The sequence below is a fragment of the Hippocampus bargibanti genome, linkage group LG10, assembly GCF_051943395.1.
Source record: "Hippocampus bargibanti isolate YZ-2025 linkage group LG10, ASM5194339v1, whole genome shotgun sequence".
NCBI lineage: Eukaryota > Metazoa > Chordata > Actinopteri > Syngnathiformes > Syngnathidae > Hippocampus > Hippocampus bargibanti.
The window spans coordinates 3,382,821-3,405,565 of record NC_142743.1 but is presented as its reverse complement, the minus strand read 5'-3'; the positions used below and the strand labels follow the sequence as shown (position 1 = coordinate 3,405,565).

At 44.7% G+C, this 22,745-nt stretch overlaps 1 protein-coding gene across 2 annotated transcripts; it reads right to left on the bottom strand.

Moving 5' to 3' along the window:
• Nucleotides 1-5,754: 5,754 nt before the first annotated feature.
• Nucleotides 5,755-19,873, bottom strand: akt3b (AKT serine/threonine kinase 3b). 2 transcript variants are annotated; one of them, XM_089005847.1, is made up of 14 exons: nucleotides 19,205-19,873; nucleotides 17,367-17,574; nucleotides 15,970-16,095; nucleotides 15,764-15,875; nucleotides 12,478-12,622; nucleotides 12,214-12,345; nucleotides 11,283-11,348; nucleotides 11,145-11,213; nucleotides 10,932-11,054; nucleotides 10,715-10,843; nucleotides 7,940-8,154; nucleotides 7,703-7,790; nucleotides 6,591-6,693; nucleotides 5,755-6,496 (listed from the first exon to the last, which is right to left on the bottom strand). In XM_089005847.1, exons 2-14 carry the CDS (start codon nucleotides 17,410-17,412, stop codon nucleotides 6,411-6,413), a joined length of 1,440 nt encoding a protein of 479 aa, XP_088861973.1. In that variant the 5' UTR covers nucleotides 17,413-17,574; nucleotides 19,205-19,873; the 3' UTR covers nucleotides 5,755-6,410. The 2 variants fall into 2 exon arrangements, with proteins under 2 accessions (XP_088861973.1, XP_088861974.1); XM_089005848.1 differs by lacking the exon at nucleotides 19,205-19,873 and adding an exon at nucleotides 18,128-19,194.
• Between the last annotated feature and the right edge of the window lie 2,872 nt (nucleotides 19,874-22,745).

The window sequence follows — 22,745 nt, the reverse complement described above, 5'->3', positions numbered from 1 at the left end:
CATAGTTATATCCTCTTTGGTCGATTTTGAGCCCATCAAATCCACGGCGGCGTTTGAATCACACTCGCCACTGATTTGCTGTGCCAACCCCTTGAAGGGAAAAGCCGAAAGGAAAAGAAGAAGTTTGAATCACTCTCCCTGTCATGACATTGATTGTCCACACGATGGCGCAATGGAGTAAATGAAGCTTCGCAAGGCTTCATGATGCTTCATTTTAGCCCCGAAAGTGTCCGACCGCAGTTGACCCTTGACGTACCTTCGCAATGATGAAAGGCAAGTGGGAATGGAACCATTGTGCACATTTGACAAGAAAATTGATTTGTAAGTCAAGACGAGAGTGTGGAACATCAAACCCTCCGCACCCTGCCCACCACCTTTTCCAGCGACTCCCCTCAGGCAGGCGCCAGCAAATTTAGCAGACATTGAAACAGCTCCTTCCCCCTCGCCATGAACTCTTCAAACCCAAATCAAAGTGTCTAGTAATAATAATAATAAGTGCATACTTATTTGTCATATGTTTTGTTGACGATGATACTAGTGCAGCGTGTTCTAGCGATTGATTTTGATTGAACTTGAACAAGGCAACTAGACACTCGTCTTTTGAACCGGCGTCTGTGCTCACTTTTAAGGAACGTCTCAAAGCTCTGAAGTCCAACTGCCATCACTGAATCCCACGCGTCATTTTCTCGACAGGCGGGCGGTGCCACAAACGCCATCATCTGCTAGCTATGCTAACACGACTAAATAAAGCAACCTGCGGCGGCTGCTCTCGGGTACGATTTATATTTGCTCTCTAGCTGCTAGCTAGCTCTCTATTTGCTATCTAGCTGGTTAGCTATCTATCTAGCTAGCTTGATCTCTTTGCTATCTAGCTGCTAGCTAGCTCTATTTGCTATCTAGCTAGCTCAATCTCTATTTGCTACATAGCTGCTAGCTAGTTCTCTATTTGCTATCTAGCTGGCTGGCTATCTATCTGGCTAGCTCGATCTCTATTTTCTATATAGCTGCTAGCTAGCTCTCTATTTGCTATTGTGCTTGCTATCTATCTAGCTAGCTTGATCTCTTTACTATCTAGCTGCTAGCTAGCTCTATTTGCTATCTAGCTAGCTCAATCTCTATTTGCTACATAGCTGCTAGCTAGTTCTCTATTTGCTATCTAGCTGGCTGGCTATCTATCTGGCTAGCTCGATCTCTATTTTCTATCTAGCTGCTAGGTAGCTCTCTATTTGCTATTGTGCTTGCTATCTATCTAGCTAGCTTGATCTCTTTACTATCTAGCTGCTAGCTAGCTCTATTTGCTATCTAGCTAGCTCAATCTCTATTTGCTACATAGCTGCTAGCTAGTTCTCTATTTGCTATCTAGCTGGCTGGCTATCTGGCTAGCTCGATCTCTATTTTCTATCTAGCTGCTAGGTAGCTCTCTATTTGCTATTGTGCTTGCTGACTATCTAGCTAGCTCGATCTCTATTTGCTATCTAGCTGCTAGCTAGCTCTCTATTTGGTATCTAGCTGGCTAACTATATATTAGTTATCTATTAGCTAGCGAACTAGCTTTCTATCTATTTGAGTTACTTCCGGGTTCAGTGAACACTGGCGCGTGTGGCTGCCGCTGCTCACCCACAGAAAAACTGATCCTGTGACCGTAAAGTGACCCTGAAAGTTTTGAAAGGCGCTTAGAAATCAAATTTATTATTATTATTATTATTATTATTATTATTATTATTATTATTATTATTATTATTATTATATTAATACATTTAATTTACAAGTGCCTTTCTGGACACTCAAGGACACTTTACAATTAAGGCTCATTTAGTTGAAAATTATATTTTATGGAAACCTGGGAACGGATTACTCTCATTTTAATGGTTTCCTATGGGAAATTAATTTTTGAGATACACACTTTTCGCCTCACACACTCTGTCTGGGAACCAATTAAGTTCGTAAGCCAAGGTCTCACTGTCCTTTGTTTGGTCTGAAAACTTTGTGTTGATGGAGAAATTAGAAGGAAAACACATGAATAACGCAATGGTGAATCGTTGTATCTTACACTATTAGATATGATATGACAAAAATTCCAAGGTGAAAAATCAACCAATTTCCAATGGAGCTCTGGCGCCATCTTCTGCATTTTCTGTGTCGCTACACATCAGTCTTGATCCCTCAAAATGACCCGGAAGACCTTCTTTAATCGATTGCAAACATTTATACTGTCCTCTTCAGAACTACAGTGAGACCTCAACTTACGAACTTAATTGGTTCCCAGACAGAGTGTGTAAGGCGAAAAGTGTGTATCTCAAAAAACAATTCCCATAGGAAATCATTAAAATGGGAATAATCCGTTCCCGGGTTTCCATAAAATATACTTTTCAACTAAATAAGCCTTAAAACTACACACAGCATACCTTATTCTATGTATAATAAATGTGCTATTGTATTGTAATGAAAGAAATACACTGCATTGTATCATAAAGTCACTTTATTTCCATTTGTGATGGTCATTTATGGCTTGATGGCATGGTGTTGGAGGTCGAAGGTCAAAGGGAATTGCTGTTTGGAAAGAGAGGCACATTACATGAGGACTGTAATTAAAGAAATAAACTGTGCTGTAAAATAAAGTTTTATTTACCTTTTTGATGGTCATTGATGGCTTATGGAAGGAGAGTCACCTTCCATAAGGACTGTTGGTAACTTAACCTCTGGTGCTGTTCGGTCGTGTGCTTCCGCCGAAGATCACTCCGCCAGCCGTGGTGGGTGTGTATTATGAAAATAGTGCTATTATAAGGTTTAATGTTCATAAATTTGACGTTTGTAAGATAAGGTGTTTGTAAGTTGAGGTCTCACTGTATTTGAATCATATTCATAACTGGAGGTGTAACAAGAAAGCATATTCTCCGACTCTGAAGCCATTGTTTTGATTCTCCAGCAATGCAAGGCGTCTTGGCGTGATGTCACGAACCGGGGGCGGGACTTTCTGAAAATGCCCAATTGGTAGCTCAATTTTTTTGCAGATTTTGAACACTTTAAGTCATTTTGATTGGTGTTTTGCATTTGACTAAAAATATCAGCCTGCGTGTTTTGGCTATTTTAGATGCTATAAAACACAGGTGTCAAAGTCAAGGCCCGCGGGCCAAATCCGGCCCACCACATCATTTTTTTCGGCCCGCGAAAGCAAATCAAATTTGTTAAATTCCATGATGATTGCTAAAATCGGAGCCAAAATTTCATATTTTTGGATGTCAACCACAATAAAAGTCATTATTCTTGACTTCAGATTTGAAAACGAGTTATTCATTAATTTGCTGTGTGCTCTATATGTAATATTTGAAGGGATTTAAACATTCTAATGGGTTCCCCAAATTCATAACGGCCCTCGAGAGGAAACCATAACTACAATGTGGCCCACGGCAAAAAATGACTTTGACACCCCTGCTATAAAACGTTTTTCTGATGTCATTTAGGAAACAAAAAAGTGAAAACAAAACAAAAAGGAAACAAAAATGTAATAAATGACGTTTTTATTGAATGCATAAGTTTATTTTTCACTTCACTACAGTACAAAAGCATGCGAGATACGCAATCCATGAACCCAATGATAAAATGACATGCCATATCAAAGATCCCCCATTTATTGCCCCCGCCTCATGCAGTATGGCGCAGGATCGGATATATCGATAGTACGGTTATATCGACATTTTTTCTGACTGCCAAGAATATCGATATAACGAGACTTTACTGTAAATATTCTTTTTTGTATATTACCTTGCTTCCTGCTGATTAAATATTGAAACCAACACAAATGAAGAACTGAACCAGGAGAAGAACAAGATTTCCCATATGACAATGAATAAAATAATAAATAATAAAAAGTTAAGGAGAAGCGAAAAATAATTGCGGGCGAGCAGCGGCAGCCAAAACACGCCAGCGTACACTCGACCCGGAAGCAAACGGAACTAGCGCCGGTTCCCCGAATTAGAAACATAATAATAATAATACATTTCATTTCTAAGCGCCTTTCAAAATTCTGAAGGTCACTTTACAGTCACAGGATACGTTTTTCTGTGGGTGAACAGCGGCAGCCACATGCGCCAGCGTTCACTCAACCCGGAAGCAACTCAAATAGATAGAAAGCTAGCTAGCTAGTTATTAGATAACCAATAGATAGCCATTAGATAGCCAGCGAGATAGCCATATAGCTAATATATAGCTAGCGAGCTGTCTTCTACTACAGATTTTGACCAATCACGTGCTGCTTTAACCGAAGCGCGGGAAAAGTCGGCTCCTAAAAGTGGCTAACTATTGGGAGCCGTCTCCAGTCGTTCACTTCAAAGAGCCATCTCATAGAGACCGTTCGTCCGTGAACGACACCTCTTCCAATTGTGGCAGATGATAGACGCCCAAACAAACACTTGGGCAACCTAAACGAAAAGTGAATACAACAAAGCTGACGGGCACATAATAATATCCCCGTGGTGTGAAAAAGAAAGGCCGTCGTTCCTTGCGGTGTCTTGAATGGCGAGTGGTTTCCCGTCGACTGTTGTTTGACAGTTGACGAGACCAACGGCGGGAGGAAAAGCTCCGCCATATTCGGGACCGCCTTGACGCATGCGCAGTGGATGGCCACACGAAGTTTGGGGAACTCGGCTCCTCCGAACACCTCCGAACGAAGCATCGCGACAGCGCGCCACATTTCTTCTTCTTGGCTTTTGTCCGAGAAGGTTGTGTTTTCAGGCATGCGTGTACCCCACTTCCCCCTATAGGCTAAGGCGCGCATCGCAGCAACCGCCCACTAATCACTACAAATCGATCAACCGTGAAATTCGTTGCAATTTTCGGCTACTTGTTCGTCGTAGGGGACACATTTCCCCGGCTCTTTTTTTTAAATCCATGTTTTGTTTTTTTTAGTTACTTTGAATTGTTTATTCGAGCGATTTTTCTTTCAAATAGGCCTAGTCATTGTTTTCTTGTACAATGATACCTTGGTTTACGAACTTAATTAGTTCCCTGACAGTGTGTAAGGCGAAAAGTGTGTATCCCAAACATTAATTTCCCATAGGATGCAACTGTCTAAAATGCAACTGTCATAAAAATAAAGAGGAAGAACGACAGAGTGTGGAAAATTTGTATTGGTTTTGATTTAATTGAAAATAAATACTAGCACAGCAAAGCAAGTCCACGACTGGGTTTCTTGCTCTAACGTTTTGGTAAGAAAAAAAAAAAACAAAAAACAAATAATCCCAAAAAATAAAAACAAAATGGCGAAGAAGAAGTGGGGGAGGGGGGGGGGGGGTAAACAATCTTTTTCAATCCTTTTTTAATCTTGTCAGCACGGTGAATCAACATCGCCGGCGGGGTCTAGCGTGACAACCGAGGAAGAGACGGACGCGGGACGGACGTCCGTCTCATAGCGGACGGACCGTTTGAAAAGAAAACAACAAGAGAAAAAAGCCTATTGCATAAATATGTACATGACACCAGGCGGCGGGCGCCATTTTACCGGAATGTTTCGCCAGTGAGACGGAAGGAATTTGTCCGCTAGCGTTGCTTGTACTCAAAGTGATTGGTCACCCTCCCAATCAAGCCAAGTCTGTAGACGTGCGGGTGTGCCTGGCCCGGAGACGCACAAATCGGCCAAACGAGGCCGGCCCGGTGTGGCGCCATCTTGCCTCTTTTCAGCAAAGATACAAACAAAACGTTTCTTTCACGTTTATCGTTTGTACATTAGCCTGAAACCCCCCCCCCCCAAAAAAAAAATGGTATTTCAGCAGCGCAGATGCGCGACTCCTGAGTTTTGGCGCTTGAGACAATATGGTGTCGCAGACGAGCGCCAATCTTGACCACGCTAGCGCGTTTAGACTTTGTGGGTCGGGGGGTAACATCGGGCGCACCGCATTGCGCGCGAGAGTGTTTCTGCGTGTCAACGTGAGGAGAGGGGAATGGACACGGAGAAACGCCATTGGTTGTCGCCTTTCCAAACAGGAAGTGGCTGATTTTTTTTTTTTTTTTTTGGGGGGGGGAGGTGATCATCACCACCATGAGGACAAGGAGGACACCACGAACCAACGCGGAGAAGAGAAATACTGAGATGGAGAGAAGAAAAATAAATAGGAACAAAGTCGCTCAGCCTCTGGCGGGAAAACAAAAACATAGCCGACCCCGTTTAGCGTGGGGCCAGGGGGGGGGGGGGGGGGCGCCCACTGTGCAAAAAAACTTTTTAAAGTCCACTCGAACTTGAAGACCCCTTCCTGCGTCCGTCCGCCCAAAAGCCCCTCCCCCACCCGGCCACACCGGGACTGCTTTTTTCCTAAAATGGCGACGGGCTTTCCTCCAAATGGCCGCCCAAGGAGAGCAGGTGGGCGTGGTTCGTTTGGGGGCGGGGCCATGGAGGGGGCGGAGCCAGGAGGGGGCGTTCACTCCCTCCCGCTGGCCGAGTAGGAGAACTGCGGGAAGTGAGGCCGCCGCTCGTTGTCGGCGGCGTCCATGCCGTCTTCGTCGTCTGCGCGGGTGACAAAGGCGCGCGTCAGCCCGCCGCCCATTTTCTCGCCGGCCAAAACGCGGGTAAGCGAGCGTCGCGGGGTGGTCACACTCACATTTCTCCGGCGGCGTGATGGTGATGGTCTGCGCCGTGAACTCTTCGTCAAAGTAGCGTGTGTCCGTCTCCGAGCTCACTTGAGGCTGGAAGGGCGGGGCCATCTGAAAAGAGGGCGGGGCCAAAAACAAAACATAATAAATTTTCATTTAGAAGCGCCTTTCAAAACTCTCAAGGTCACTTTACAGTCACAGGAACAGTTTTTCTGCGGGTGAGCACCGGCAGCCACATGCGCCAATGTTCACTCCGGAAGTAACTCAAAAATAGAAAACCAGCTAGCTAGCTAACAGATAGCCAGCTAGACAGTTAGCTAACTAGCTAGCCATATAGCTAATAAATAGCGGCTACATAGCTAACTAGCTAGCCATATCGCTAGTAGATAGCAAATAGATAGCTAGCTAGGTAGCAAGCTAGATAGCAAATAGATTGCAAATGGATAGCAAATAGATAGCCAGTTAGGTAGCTAGCTAATAGATAGCAAATAGATACCAAGCTAGGTAGCTAGCTAGATGGAAAATAGATAGCAAATAAGATAGCAACTATACAGCCAGCTAGGTAGCTAGCTAATAGATAGCAAATAGATCCCCAGCTAGGTAGCTAGATAGATAGATAGCCATATAGCTAATAAATATCCAGCTACATAGCTAGCTAGCCTGATAGCTAATAGATAGCAAATGGATAGCAAATACATAGCCAGCTCGGTAGAAAGCTAATAGATAGCTAATGGATGGCAAATAGATAGCTAGCTAAGTAGCTAGATAGATGGCAAATAGATAGCAAAGGGATAGCAAATAGATAGCCAGCTAGGTAGCTAGCTAATAGATAGCAAATGGATAGCAAATAGCTATCTAGCTAGGTAGGTAGCTAGATAGCAAGTAGATAGCAAGCTAGGTAGCTAGCTAATAGATAGCAAATGGATAGCAAATAGCTATTTAGCTAGGTAGGTAGCGAGATAGCAAATAGATAGCAAATGGAAATAGAAATCAGCCCCAGAACTTGTGACGGATCTTTCTCCTCAAAGCTCGGCAAATCCACGCCGCTCGCCGGCCGGATTTGCTAACGTCGCCGTGGCGATATGGCGAAAAGTGGAAAGGGCGGGGCTATGCTTCTCACCTTCTTATCGTAGACGTCCTGCCAGTCCACGGTGACAAAGAAACTGTGTCGCATGATCTCCTTGGCGTCATCCGGTCCCCCTCCCAGCCTGACGTGGGGTTTTTGGGGGCGGGGCCAGGGGGGGGGGGGTCGGAGGAGAGCAGGAAGACCAGAAGACACAGAGGGCGGGAAGAGAAGGAGCAGATTAAAAAAAAAAAAAAGGTTCAATGGTGGAAGGGGCGGGAGACGACCTCTGACCTTTTGTTGGGGTCCTTAATGAGGAGGCCCGACAGCAGCGACTTGGCGTCGGCCGACAGTGTGCGGGGGAACTTGATCTCCTCCATGAGGATGAGCTCAAAGAGCTTCTCGTGGTCCTGGTTGTAGAAGGGCAGGCGGCCGCACATCATCTCGTACGTCACCACGCCGAGTCCCCACCAGTCCACCGCACGGCCGTAGTCGTTGTCCTCCAGCACCTAGACGCCCGTCCCCCATCCCCAAAAAAATGTCGGAATCAAAATGGCTGCAAAAATAAATACAGTGATACCTCGGCTTACCAACTTAATTGGTTCTCAGAAACTGTGTTTAAGGCAAAAAGTTCGTCTTCCGAACATTTATTTCTCATAAGAAACCATTCAAATGAGAATAATTCGTACCCAGGTCCCAATAAAACACAATTTTCTACAAAATACGCCTTAAAACTACACACAATACAGTGATACCTCAGCTCACCAACTTAATTGGTTCTCAGAAAGTGTCATGTGAAAAGTGTGTCTGCCAAACATTTATTTCCCATAAGAAACCATTCAAATGAGAATAATCTGTTCCCAGGTCCCCATAAAACATAATTTCCTACTAAATAAGCCTTAAAACTACACAAAATATACCTTATTTTATGTATAATAAATGTGCTATTGTATTGTAATGAAGGAAATAAACTGTACTGCATCATAAAGTCGTTTTATTGACATTTGTGTCGATGTCATTGCCACTTGATGATACCCGAGTATAATAATAACATATAATAATAAATATCATTTATAAGCGCCTTTCAAAACTCTCAAGGTCACTTTTCAGTCACAGAAGTTTCTCTGTGGGCACACTGTAGGTAGCTAATAGATAGCCAGCTAGACAACTAGCTATATAACTAATAGATAGACAGCCAGATAGCAAGCTAGCCGACCAGTTACCTAATACAGTGAGACCTCAACTTACAAACACTTTATCTTACAAACTTTTTGTCTTAAGAACGTCAAATTTATGAAATTTAAACCTTATAATAAGCACTATTTTCGGCGGAGTGATCTTCGGCGGAAGCACACGACCGAACAGCGCTCCAGCCGGCGCTACTTTCCACACGCCCTCTCATTGAATGCACACGTCGATCGCCTACTTGGAGCTTTTTGCTGATAATTTTACCATGATGGGACCGAAAAAAAAAAAAAAAAAAAAAAAAAAAAAAACACCACACGCTCGTGTTCAGCCCAAGAAGACACAAAATAAAATCACCGTCGCTGAGAAGAAGGACATAATTGAAAAACACGAACGAGGTGTGCGATTGTGTGATTTAGTGGCCGAGCACGGCTATGCTAAGTCAACCATTGCTCCCATTCTCCGGAACAGAGAAGCCATAAAAGGTGCGTCTGTTGCAAAAGGAGTTTCCGTGCTCTCAAAGCGACGGTCTCGGGCAATCGAAGAAGTTGAAAAACTTCTGTTAATTTGGATTCACGAAAAGCAGCTATCCGGCGACAGCGTGAGTAAAGCTATTTTAATGCGAGAAAGCACGGCTAATTCACGCCGATATCGCCATGCGCCAACCTGGAAGTTCGGCGCTTATTGAAGATGTTAAAGCCAGTAACAGAACATCTGAGGAGGAGATGGCTGCAGCATCAAGTGAGCTCATCAAGGCAATGTTGGCAAAGTGGAATGATGTGCAGGCTTTTACCGAACAGTTCCATCTAGAAAAGACTGTGGCTATGACAATCATCAACATGATGAACGATAATGTGATGCCTCAGCTTCGTAAGACCTTACAAGTCAGAAAGCAACAGGTGTCAATTAAGAGCTTTTTAATCCGCAAAAATGATGAGGAGTCTCCAAAGAAAAAAGAAGAGAAGCCACACCAGAGGTTAAGTTACCAACAGTCCTTATGGAAGGTGACTGTCCTTCCATAAGCCTCAACGACCATCAAAAAGGTAAATAAAACTTCATTTTACAGCACAGTTTATTTCTTTAATTACAGTCCTCATGTAATGCGCCTCTCTTTCCAAACAGCAATTCCCTTTGACCTTCGACCTCCAACACCATTCCATCAAGCCATAAATGACCATCACAAATAAAGTAAATAAAGTGACTTTATGATACAATGCAGTGTATTTCTTTCATTACAATACAATAGCACATTTATTATACGTAGAATAAGGTATGTTGTGTGTAGTTTTAAGGCTTATTTAGTTGAAAAGTATATTTTATGGAAACCCGGGAACGGATTATTCCCATTTTAATGGTTTCCTATGGGAAATGTTTTTTTGATATACACACGCCTTACACACTCTGTCTGGGAAGCAATTAAGTTCGTAAGTTGAGGTCTCACTGTAGATAGCAAATAGCGAGTGAAGTAGTCGTGCTTTCTCCGCGATAATCCCCTCACTCAACACGGTACCCTGCTCACTCCTTTTCGTTCAATAGACGTTTTTCAACCTCTTCTATTGCCTGAGAACGTTGCTTAGACAACACGGAAACACACTTCGCGTACTGGTACCGGGATGCAAAGTCACACAAACGCACAGTGTTTTTTGATGCTCTCCTCCTTCTGCTCGACCACCATTTTCTTTTGTGTCCTCTTCGGCTTAAAACTAGCCTGTGGTGGGGTCACTCCCATAATAGCAAAAGTACTCCACTCGATAACAAACCACATCTGCAGTCATGTATGCCAAGATCTCGCGAATTTAATGTTTGTAAGGCGAAAGGTCGGTGAGCTAAAGCGTTCGTAAGCCGAGGTATGACTGTAATAAGAAAAAGGGGGCGGATCCAGACCTCGGGCGCCAGGTACTCGGGGGTCCCGCAGAAGGTCTTCATGGTAGCCGTGTCAGTGATGCCCTCTTTGCACAGACCAAAGTCGGTGATCTTGATGTGGCCGTCTTTGTCCAACATCAGGTTCTCCAGCTGCTCGCGGGCAAGCAAGTCGCCGTTTGACACTTCCTCTCAGGCCAAACCACGTAACCCCCACCCCACCCAAAAAAAAAAAAATCACCTTGAGGTCCCGGTAGACGATCTTGGCCGAGTGCAGGTAGTCCAGCGCCGAGACGATCTCGGCACCGTAGAACCGCGTGCGGTCCTCGGAAAAGACCCGCTCGCGGGACAGGTGGAAAAACAGCTGGGAAAAGAGAGCATCATCAAAACCATCTTTTTTTTGGGGGTGGGGGATGGGGTTCAGGGGTCACAAATCCAACAGACATGTTCTGACCTCGCCCCCGTTGACGTACTCCATGACGAAGCAGAGGCGGTCCTTGGTCTGGAAGGAGTACTTAAGAGACTGCACGACAAGCAGCGCTGAGATTACAACCAGGCCCATGAAAGGTGACCTCTGACCCCCGACACTCACCGTCAGGAATGGATGCCGGGTGTTTTTTAGGACCCGACTTTCTGTGAGCGTGTGAGCCACTTCGTCCTGCGGCAAAGAAGCAAAGCAAGAAAATGAAAACAGGAAGGAAGGAATGAACCCCTCCTCCCACCAAAATAAAATAAAAGGACGACTTTGTTGGTCCTAATAATAATAATAATAATAAATAATAATAATAATAATACATTTTATTTCTAAGCGCCTTTCAAAACAGTCACAGAATCAGTTTTTCTGTGGGTGAGCAGCGGTAGCCACATTCGCCGGCGTTCACCCAACCCTGAAGTAACTCAAATAGATAGAAAGCTAGCTAGCTAACAGATAGCCCGCTAGACAGTTAGCTAACTTGCTACATAACCATATAGCTAATAAATAGCCAGCTACATAGCTAGCTAGCTACACAGATAGCTAATAGATAGCAAATGATTAGCAAATAGATAGCTAGTTAGGTAGAAAATAGATAACAAATGGATAGCAAATAGATAGCCAGCTAGGTAGCGAGCTAATAGACAGCAAATTGATAGAAAAGCTATCCAGCTAGCTAGCTAATAGATAGCAAATAGATAGCTAGCTCGATAGCAAATAGACAGGAAATACACACCCAGTGAGGTAGATAGCAAATGGATAGCAAATGGATAGCAAATGGATAGCCAGCTAGGTAACTAGCTAGATAGCAAATAGATAGTAAATTGATAGTGAATAGATAGCCGGCTAGGTAGGTAGCTAGCTGGCATTTTTATTGCATAGTTATATCCTCTTTGGTCCATTTTGAGCCCATCAAATCACTATCTCACTCAGTCATGACATTGATTGACCACACGATGGCACAATGGCTTAAATGAAGCTTCGTGATGCTTCATTTTAGCATCAGAAAATGTCCGAGCGAGCACAGTCACCCCCCCCCCCTTTGACGTACCTTGGCAATGATGACTTCCTTCTTGAGGATCTTCATGGCGTAGTAGGTCCCGCTGGCCTTCTCTCGCACCAGGATGACTTTGCCAAAGGTGCCTTTGCCCAGAAGCTTCAGATAGTCAAAGTCGTTCATTGTCTGCGCAACGGATGGAGGACAAAAAAATGGAAGGGGGGGACAGACGCACGCTTGGACCCAAAACCACATCAGGCCAATTGAAGCGTTGTGCGGGTGATGTGTGGCGACCAATGTGGCGTTTGAGCGGGTGACCTTGCGTTTGTAGTGGCTGATGGAGGTGTCCATCTCCTCCTCGTTGACGTTCTCCATCTGCGAGCTGGGGCTGCACAGGATGCCCTCCTCCTCCTGCTTGGCCAGAGAACCGGCCACCGTCTGGATGGCCTCGGCCCACTCATCCCTGCCAGTTCGGTAATAATAATAATCATAATCACAATAATCCATTTCATTTCTAAGCGCCTGTCAAAACTCTCAAGGTCACTTTACAGTCACAGGATAAGTTTTTCTGTGGGTGAGCAGCGGCGGCTACATGCGCTAGAGTTCACTCAACCCAGAAGTAACTCAAATAGATAGAAAGCTAGCTAGCTAACAGATAGCTAATAGATAGCCAGCTAGACAGTTAGCTAACTAGCTAGATAGCCATATAGCTAATATATAACCAGCTACATAGCTAGCTAGGTAGATAACTAATAGATAGCAAATGGATACCCAGCTAGGTAGCTAGCTAATAGATGGCAAATGGATAGCAAATTGATAGCCATCTAGGTAGCAGGTCTAATAGATAGAAAATGGATAGCAAATAGATAGCCAGGTAGGCAGCTAGCTCGATATCAAATAGATATCAAATAGATAGCCAGCTAGGTAACTAGCTAGATAGCACATAGATAGGAAATGGATAGCAAATAGATAGCCAGCTAGGTAGATAGCAAATAGATAGCAAATGGATAGCCAGCTAGGTAGCTAGCTAGATAGCAAATGGATAGCAAATTGGTAGCCAGCTAGGTAGCTAGCTAATAGATCGCAAATGGATAGCAAATAGATAGCCAGCTAGGTAGATAGCAAATAGATAGCAAATGGATAGTCAGCTAGGTAGCTAGCTAGATAACAAATGGATAGCAAATAGATAGCCAGCTAGGTAGCTAGCTAATAGATCGCAAATGGATAGCAAATAGATAGCCAGCTTGGTAGATCAGAATCAGAAAACCTTTATTCGTCCCACAATGGGGAAATTTGCAGTCCACAGCAGCAATTTGAAAGAGGATGGGTTGCGGGGGTGAAAAGATAGAAGACAAGATAGCTAATAGATAGCCAGCTATATAGATAGCTAGCCAGATAGCAAATAGATAGTAAATGGATAGCCAGCCAGGTAGCTAGCTAAATAGCTAAGATAGTGGGGGGCATTGTTCTTTGTTTGCATTGGTCAGCTGTTAGCTTTTGGTCAGCGGAAAGGCCGCTGCTGTTGGACTGGATGGATGAGCGCCGAAGCGGATGTGGAACGGCCGCGGCTTGGAATTGAAGCGGATTTACGCGGGACAGGAGATGCGAGACAATCTCTTTCGGTCAACGGACGCTACGGCTAGCTGCATGTTTGCTTTTGAACACTGAGCTTTGTAGCAAATGTGCACATTTCACAGTGACATCCATTGTGAAAAGGATGCTTTGATCCTGCCTTTCATCTAAAACTGCTTCATACGACAAGTGCTTCAGATTGTGTCTTTTGCGTTGTGTCACATGATTTGTTATTTCATTTTTTTGTTGTTGTTTTGACTTTAAAATGGCTGCCGCAAGAGTGGCTGGCTTTCCAGAACCTCCTGTATTTTGTTTTTTTCTACTTCTTCCTTTCCTTCCCTCTTCCTTTCATCACTTTGCTGCTGTGAAATGTCAATTTCCCCACGGATGATACAGTAGTTTATTTATTTCATGAGAATCCAATAGCACATTTATTAGACATAAAATAAGGTATATTGTGTGTAGTTTTAAGGCTTATTTAGTTGAAAATGATGTTTTATGGCAATATGGGAACTGATTATTCTAATTTAAATGGTTTCTTAAAGGACAACCGACATCACTTTTTTGTTTCCTAAATGACATCAGAAAAACGTTTTATAGCATCTAAAATGCTAATCTAAAAAACACACAGGCTGATATTTTTAGTCAAATGCAAAACCACCAATAAAAATGACTTAAAGTGTCCAAAATGTGCAAAAAAATGAACCCGGAAGTGGCCAGTTTCAGAAGGTCCCGCCCCCTTGTTCGTGGCGTCACCCCAAGACGTTTTGCCTTGCTGGAGAATCAAAACAATGGCTTCAGATTCGGAGAATATGCTTTCTTGTTACTCATCCGGTTATGAATTATGATTCAAATAGTTCTAAAGAGTAAAGCATACATGTTTGCAATCGATTAAAAAATGTATTCCGTGCCATTTTGAGGCAATAGGGGGGGGGGGAAATGTAGCACTAAAAAAGAGGCAGAAGAGGGCGACAAAGCTCCATGTGAGGAATTAATCAGCCCGTTTCCACAGGCTGATTAATTCCTTACACGGAGCTTTGTCGCCCTCTTCTGCCTCTTTTTGGTGCAACACGAAGTTTTCAGACCAAACAAGTACAGCAAAATGCATTGACGCATGATGCATTGATGGAAGGACTGCTACAATGTGTCCTTTTTTCGGTCAGGGGCCTTCCTTCAGTGACGTAGGGTGAGGACTCGTCACCAACTCAAAAACAAGACTTCCTGAATATTCAGCGCGAGTCTTAAAACGTAAAATATAGCTATATGCGGTGGAATCTTTGTAAAGTACGCTCAGTAGAAGTCATTTGAAGCCATTTTACAAATTATGGACACAACTTCTCCGGAGACGTTGGTTGTCCTTTAAGGGAAATAAATGTTTCGAAGATGACCTTTTCGCCTTATACACACATTCTGGCAACCAATTAAGTTCGTGAGCTGAGGTATCACTGTATTTTGTCATTTCATACTGTGCCGATTACCATTTTGTGTTGGGGAACCTTTTACTGAACGAGTTGCATGTTCTGTAGCCACAAAGGCACATATGTTTTCTTGTGCCAGTCCCAAGCCCGGATAAATACAGAGGGTTGTGTCAGGAAGGGCATCCGACGTAAAAGATTGGCCAAAATAAACATGCGGATCAAACCTCTAAAGATGGAGGACGCTGATTTGCTGTGGCGACCCCTTGAAGGGAAAAGCCCAAAGGAAAAGAAGAAGATGGGGACTTGGGAACTGATTATTCTCATTTTAATGGTTTCTTATGGGAAATAAATGCTTGGAAGACAAACTTTTCACGTTAAACACATTTTCTGGGAACCAATTAAGTTTGTGAGCTGAGGTATCACTGTATTTTGTGTAGTTTTAAGGCATATTTTTAAGAAAATGATGTTTTATGGGGACCTGGGAACGGATATTCTCATTTGAATGGTTTCTTATGGGAAATAAATATTTGGAAGACAAACTTTTTGCCTTACACACACTTTCTGGGAACCAATTAAGTTCATGATCTGAGGTATCACTGTATATGACGGCGAACCTCTCGTCCGGCGTGTCCACGTGGAAAGTCCTCTCGATGACGGTGGTCCACTGCAGGCATCGGATGATGAAGGTGTTGGGTTTGGGACGCTCCGTCTTCATCAGTTGACATTCTGGAAACAGAAGACAGCGGGTGTGGAAGCAAAAAGGGGGATTCTGAAGTCCACTCCCGTTACGGGACGTCCGCCATGTTGCCCGCTTACTCACTTGCGACAGAGAAGTTGTTGAGCGGGTAAGCCAGATCCGAATCCTGCGGTTTGTCCTTGTAGCCGATGAAGGAGCCGTCCGTCTTCAGCAGGAAGTAGCGAGGACGCCAGTTCTTGATGTACTCGCCTGACGGCGGGGAAAATAAAATACAGGTCTTTAGGCCGCCACACTCTCACACACACAACAAAACACTTTTACTGACAAATAGGAAGACCCTTCTTCACGAGAGAATGTTGTAAGTAGACAAGAAGTAAGTAAGTAGGCTTCAAGATGGCGCCACGACAGTGGCTGCCTTTCCAGCAGCTCCTGTATTTTGTTTTCCTACTTCTTTCTTTGCTTTCCTCTTCCTTTCATAACTTTGCTGCTGTGTTACTTCCGGGTAGAGTGAACGCTGGCGCGAATGGCTGCCGCTGCTCACACGCACAAAAAAAAGTTCTTATCCCGTAACTGTAAAGTGTCCTTGAGGCGCTTAGAAATTAAATGTATTATTATTATTATTATTATTATTATTATTATTAGACACGTTCCTCGTTGGTCTTCTTCTTTGAATTCTAACTGATCATATTTACATCTTTTATTCTCTTTGCAGCAGTTGAAGTCACTGCTGAAATCCAAACACAGTGTTTAGTAGAAATATTTCTTATTTATCTAGCTATCTAGCTGGCTATCTTGCTAGCTAGCTATTTGCGATCTAACTCCCTAGCCGGCTGTCTACCGAGCTAGCTATAATAATAATAATAATAATAATAATAATAAATTTCATTTATGAGCGCCTTCCAAAACTCTCAAGATCACTTTAAAGTCACACGATTGGTTTTCCCGCGGGTGAGCAGCGGCAGCCGCATGTGCCAGCGTTCACTCAATCCGGAAGTAAGTCAAACAGATGGAAAGCTAGCCAGTTAGCTAATAGATAGCTAATAGATAGCCAGCTAGGTAGATAGTGAATAGATAGCTAATAGATAACCAGCTAGACAGCGTGATACCGAGCTAGATAGCCATATAGGCAATAGAAAGCCAGAAACATCGCTAGCTAGCTAATAGATACCAAATAGATATGATAGCAAATAGAAATGGATAGCAAATCAATAGCCAGCTAGTTAGCCAGCTAATAGATAGCTAGCTAGTTCTATTAGCTATCTATTGGCTAGCTAGCTTTATATCTATTTGAGTTACTTCCGGGTTGAGTGAACACTGGCGCACGTGGCTGCCGCTGCTCACTCAAAGAAAAACCGATCCTGTGACTGTAAAGTGACCTTGAAAGTTTTGAAAGATGCTTAGAAATGAAATGTATTCTTATGATTATTTTTATTTCCTTCCCCTCAAGCGCAATACGGTGGCCATTTTGTTGCAGTGTCATGAAATGATTGACGGATGTAAAGAGGGGGAAGTGACGTCACCTCTTTTTTGCACCCATCCTTCCTTGACGACGTTCTGGTCGCTCATGATGGCGTTGCCGGGCCCCCCGCAGCCGATTCTCCCACGATTCGGGCTTGCTGCCTCCCTCTCGTCACTTTCTTTCCCTCCTTGTTTCCTTCCTTCCTTTCTTTTTTCGTCCTCTTCTTCACCTCCTTCTTCAGTGGTCAGACGCTGCCCCGGTGAGTCAGCCTGCAAGGAAGCAAAACAAAGCCCAGTTCAAGTCGATGGTTTGGGCAGTGGGGGGTCAAGTTGTGCTGGTAAACCTGGCCCTATATTCCTAATGAACAGAGGTGGCCGCGCCAGACCTCTGCTCTGATAAATCCGGATGCTCTAAGGTTGGGGGAGCAGTGGACCACTCCCTAAAGCTAATCTGATTACTATACTATTGTTATACTACTGTATAATATTTACTATTGTTCTATTCCCTGGCTATGGTTACACCTCATTAGCACGACTAAGCCTACGTGGTATCGGCCTAACAAAATCTATTTTAAGAACGGTCGAAAGCGTAGTGAAGGGTTTTGCTGCTCAAGGCCTGGATTACCAGCACAACTTTGGTTCACTGACGAAGCTCTTCGGATGAGGAGCCAAACGTCACTTGTGCTGGAGTGCACTTCAGATGATTTTTGAAGACATTTTTGGGAAGATACCAAAAATAAAATCAGCAAAACAGCAATTTTTAAAAAGAAAATATATTCTCTTGAGCTAATCAGTCGATTTTCCAAATTGTCGGTGTTCTAACCGGGAATCATGTTACGTGGCTAATTTTGTGGCTTGGCTTCAGCCAGGTCACCGTCGCCAATCAGAATCTGTTGTCAGTCGCCTTGGCCAGATAGATGGAGGTGAAATCCGTCAATCAAAATGTGCTGAAGGCCTCCTGAAGAAAAGCGAAGGCCTCACCGGCTGGCCAGTCACTCACGTGCGTCTCTTGGAGCGCCTTCAATGGCGGATAACAACAACAACAAAAACCCAACAACAATGGCGGAGCAGCCGGTGTTGTGGTGCCTGAGTCCCAGCCCCCCGCCCCCCAGCAGAGGATGGTTCGAATCCGCCCAAGAACTACAGCAACATACGAGAGAACGGAAGCAGAGCTTTTGTTTCAAGGGCGCGTGTGGTGTCATTTATTTGTTACATAACAACATCCGCGAGGCTGCTTCCATTTTCTTTCCAAGGCGAGCAAATGTCTGCCGGCCAACGGAGAGCCGTTGGAGAGCCGCCCGCCGGCCGTCCAACGCGTCGCCCGGCGGACTGACGGCGGCCTGGTCGCGGCCTGGCCCCCTCCGTCCTACCCAGCCTCGCCCTGCCCTTCCCCGGCCCGGGGTGCGGAGAGACGGCGTGGGGCTCGCCGGTCGTCGGACGCTTTCGTTTCGGCGGCTCGAGCGATGGATGCTAGCGGGGGGAGGGGCTTGAAGGGGATGCTGCTAACGGAAGCTCAAGTAGCGCTGATGCCGCCTTCGTTTTCTTTCGAATCGTGCTTGGAACAGTCGTAAAATATGAGCCGGAGGGGCGAAGGGTCGCTTGACGAGGCCGCAACTCGCCCCCCCTCCCGCGACAACGGACGGCATTGCCGTTTTCGAGCGGCCGACCGACGAAACCCGCGAACCGCATCTCAGCAGTTAGCCTAGCGTGCTAACGGCGCTTCCCACCCGCCACAACCAGCCACCCTCTCCTTTCCCTGCCTCTCCCCCGCTACACCCCCACCCAAAAAAAACCTCCCAATGTCTGCTCCTCCTCGCGGACCCGGCAAGAACAGGAGCCGGCCGCCTTCCGTGGTGGCCGCGAGGACGGCGGCCCTCGTCAGGGGACGCGGGCGTCTCACCAGGTGGTCGAAGAACGACCGGGATGCCCCCTCCCAGTCCTCCCCCTCCGCCTCGACGGCCGCTCGAGCATCCGACGGTCCCTCAGTGGCGAGAGTAGGAGGCGGGCGGATCCATAGCCGCCGGTCGCGAGTCCCGAAACGGACAGACGGGGGAGAAGGGGCGGCTGCGGCGCGGCGGCGGAGGACAGACGGACACGCAGACAGATCAACGCCGCTCGTGTCCCTCCGTTGCTCCGCCAGGAAAAGTCGCTCCCGCCCGACTCCGCTCGGTTGGACTCGGCTCGGTTCGGCTCAGTCGGCGCGTCACGAGCAGCCAGCCAGATCTGTCTGCCGCGTTTACTGACCGTGGGACGTGTGACAAGCCGAGGCAATTTGAACATGACTTGGTTCGCGTCCATTTCGACATTGAAACGCTTCAGATTTCCAACCTGTGTCGAAATGCACGCAACGAAGGACCTGCTAAACGCGGAAGGGTCGTCATCTATTGCGGCGCGATAGATAGATAGATCATCTTAAATTGGGAGATTTACGGGGTGCACGTGAAGGCGAGCCTCTGCGAGCAATCGGGGCTTTTGTTGCTTCCTGGCTTTTGTTGTCTGCGCGCGTGTGTGCGCGTGATGTCTGGGGTAACTTCATAACTTTCATTGTCACTTATTTGAAAAATAAAAACAAACTTTCCGATATTTGGGTCATCGTTGTACTTTTTGGCTTCCCAAAAATCGATAGCACATCTTTTTCACAGTTCTACATTTCAGTTTTCTGACATTTCTATTGTGCTTAGAAGACTTCATATTTTCACCCACGCCCTCCGCTGGGATTGCAAATGTGCCCATATTGGGACTATTCAAGGTTTTCTGATTCTGAACTTCCATCATTGCTTTCCTCCCAATGGCAAACGTCTCGCCCTTTATGTGAAGCTGCAAATGGCGCAAGATGGCAGCAAATGTCCATTTCTGAAGGAGGCAGGGAAAGGCTTGCCAATGGCATTTTACAGTCATCCCCCGCCACTTCGCAGGTCACTGCTGGCGGTTTCTGTGCATCGTGGATTTTTTTTTACAGGAAAAAAAAATGTTCTGAAAAAAATGCCGAATGACTCCGAGGTTTTGTACATGGCTGTCGCCATGGTGGGCAAACTATGGCCCGTTTGCCTTTTTCATCCGGCCCGCCGAAGATTGGCACAGAATTGCTCAAATCATATACAGTAAAGTCTCGTTATATCGATATTCAAGGGAGTCCGAAAAAATATCGATATAACCGGGACTATCGATATATCCAACCCTGTTTGCATGTAATTTTCTCCGTGCGTGCATAGAAATAGTATCGATATAACCGGGACTATCGATATAACGAGACTTTACTGTATCATAATTCTGCTCTGAGAATTGCCACAACAAAATTGACACTGGACTTTGATGCACTGGCAAAAACGGGTGATCAACAACACTGTTCCCATTAAAAAAGTAATGTGAGTCATAACACTCATGCCTTTTTATGTTTGTTTGATATGTATGCATCTGGTGCTGACCCGGCCCATGTGTCATTTTTTTAAAGTCAATGTGGCCCCTAAGCCAAGAAATTTGCCCACCCCTGATCTAGCTAGTTAGTGACCTTTCTAGCTGGCTATGTATTAGCTCCCTCTTAGCTAGCTAGCTAGCTAGCTTTCTATCTATTTGAGTTACTTCCGGGTTGACTGAATGCTGGCACGTGTGCCTTCCGCTGCTCACCCGCAGAAAAACCGATCCTGTAAAGTGACCTTGAGAGTTTTGAAAGGCGCTTAGAAATGAAATGGATTATTATTATTATTATTACAGTAAAGTCTCGTTATATCGATATCGGTTATAACGATAGTACCGCTTATTACGATATTATTTTCATTTCCCTTGCACATTTCTAGTCTTTTTATGTATAATTTGTACCGTTTAGTACGATACCCGGTTGTTACGATAATCCGGTTATTACGGTGCTCCTTTTCATCCCCCGCCGGCCATTTTTGTTGTTTACATCGATATATCCGTTGCGCCATTGGTCAACTTGGTCACGTGTCTTGTTACGCTCTCCCGAGCAGACGCCATTTTCAGACGGCAGCTCGTGTGTATCACACGGCTGCTCGTGTGTCTTCAACAATGGACTGTTTTGGATGCCATCAGAGCAATTTCCAAAGCGTGGAGCACGGTGTCCGAAAACACCATCAAGAACTGCTTCCGTCACTGCAAATTTGAAAATCCAGGGTGCAGTGAGGAAACATCTGCAGCTAACGAAGAGGATGACGACAACATTCCTCTTGCAGTGTTGGCTGAAAAGCTAAAAGTCGCCGACATTGCATCGTATGTCGCAGTCGACAAAGACATTGCGACATTCCCAAGCTCATCAGATGCGGATATCGCAGCGGAGGTCAAAGCCAAATATGCCACAGGAGATTCCCGTGATGAAGATGATGCTGATGACGATGAAGAAGAAGCGACTGAATGCACACCTTTTGCAACTTCGACAAAAGCGTTGCAAGGGGTTGCGGACACGCGATCTTTCTTTGAATCCGTAGAAAATGCATCCGGTTTTTTAGAAACGTTAAACAAGATGGAAGTGTTCATATTAAAATATAAAAATGGGAAGCAGAAGAAGATTGATGACTTTTTTAAATAGCTTACATACATACTAATTGCAGTGTTATGTACATGTACTGTTACATGAATGCAAGCGTTTTTTGCAACAATGTTTGTTGTTTTGTCTGCTGAAGCGTCATGATTTTGAAAATGACTGTACATTCCATACTGTGCATTAAAGGGCAACCAACATTACTTTTTGTGTTTCTTGAGTCAGTCAAAAAGCTGTTGTAACGTCACAGCTGCGCGCCGGCATTCTATTCAGCCACTCTCGAACGTCACGTAAATTATGTAAACGTTGCAGTTTTGGTTTTTCATCCATGTACAGTATTTAATTGTGTTGCATCCAGATATCTTTATTGTTTGCAACAATCACTGTTTTTCATATGATTGTACATGCTGGCGTTCGTGGCTTCGTGTGAATAGAACTTGACGATTTAGCATTGGTTGGTTGCATTTTTGAAAGGAAATAGTCATTAAAAAGTGTAAAGACGTTTTTATTTTATGCACAACTTTATTTTTCACTTCACTACTGTACAAAAAAACATGTTAGATACGCAATCCATGAACCCAATGATGAAATTACATGCCATAACAAAGATGCCGCATTTACGCACCCCCCCCACAGGATCGGATATATCGATAGTCCCGGTTATATCGATATTTTTTCAGATTCCCTTGCGTATCGATATAACGAGACTTTACTGTATTATTATTATTATTATTATTATTATTATTATTATTGGCTGGTTACCAGCGCTGACGTTTGAATCAAGCGCTTGCCTTGATCAGCGATTGCCATTTCGTTTGTGTGTGTGTCCCCACTTTGCGGAGTTTCACATAAATCGGGTGGTTCATGTCCCCATTACCCGGGAAAAACAGGCTGACTGGACAGTGATACCTCAGCTTCCGAACTTAATTGGTTCCCAGAAAGTGTGTGT

What these genes read in the sequence shown, in the direction of transcription:
- akt3b (XM_089005847.1), bottom strand. Translation starts at nt 17,412, where the DNA reads ATGAGCGACCAGAACGTCGTCAAGGAAGGATGGGTGCAAAAAAGAG. An exon ending in AGGAAGTCATCATTGCCAAG is followed by an intron (nt 11,349 to 12,213) that starts GTACGTCAAAGG and finishes TCTTTGCCGCAG; the next exon opens with GACGAAGTGGCTCACACGCT. An exon ending in AGGACGTCTACGATAAGAAG is followed by an intron (nt 6,694 to 7,702) that starts GTGAGAAGCATA and finishes CCCTCTTTTCAG; the next exon opens with ATGGCCCCGCCCTTCCAGCC.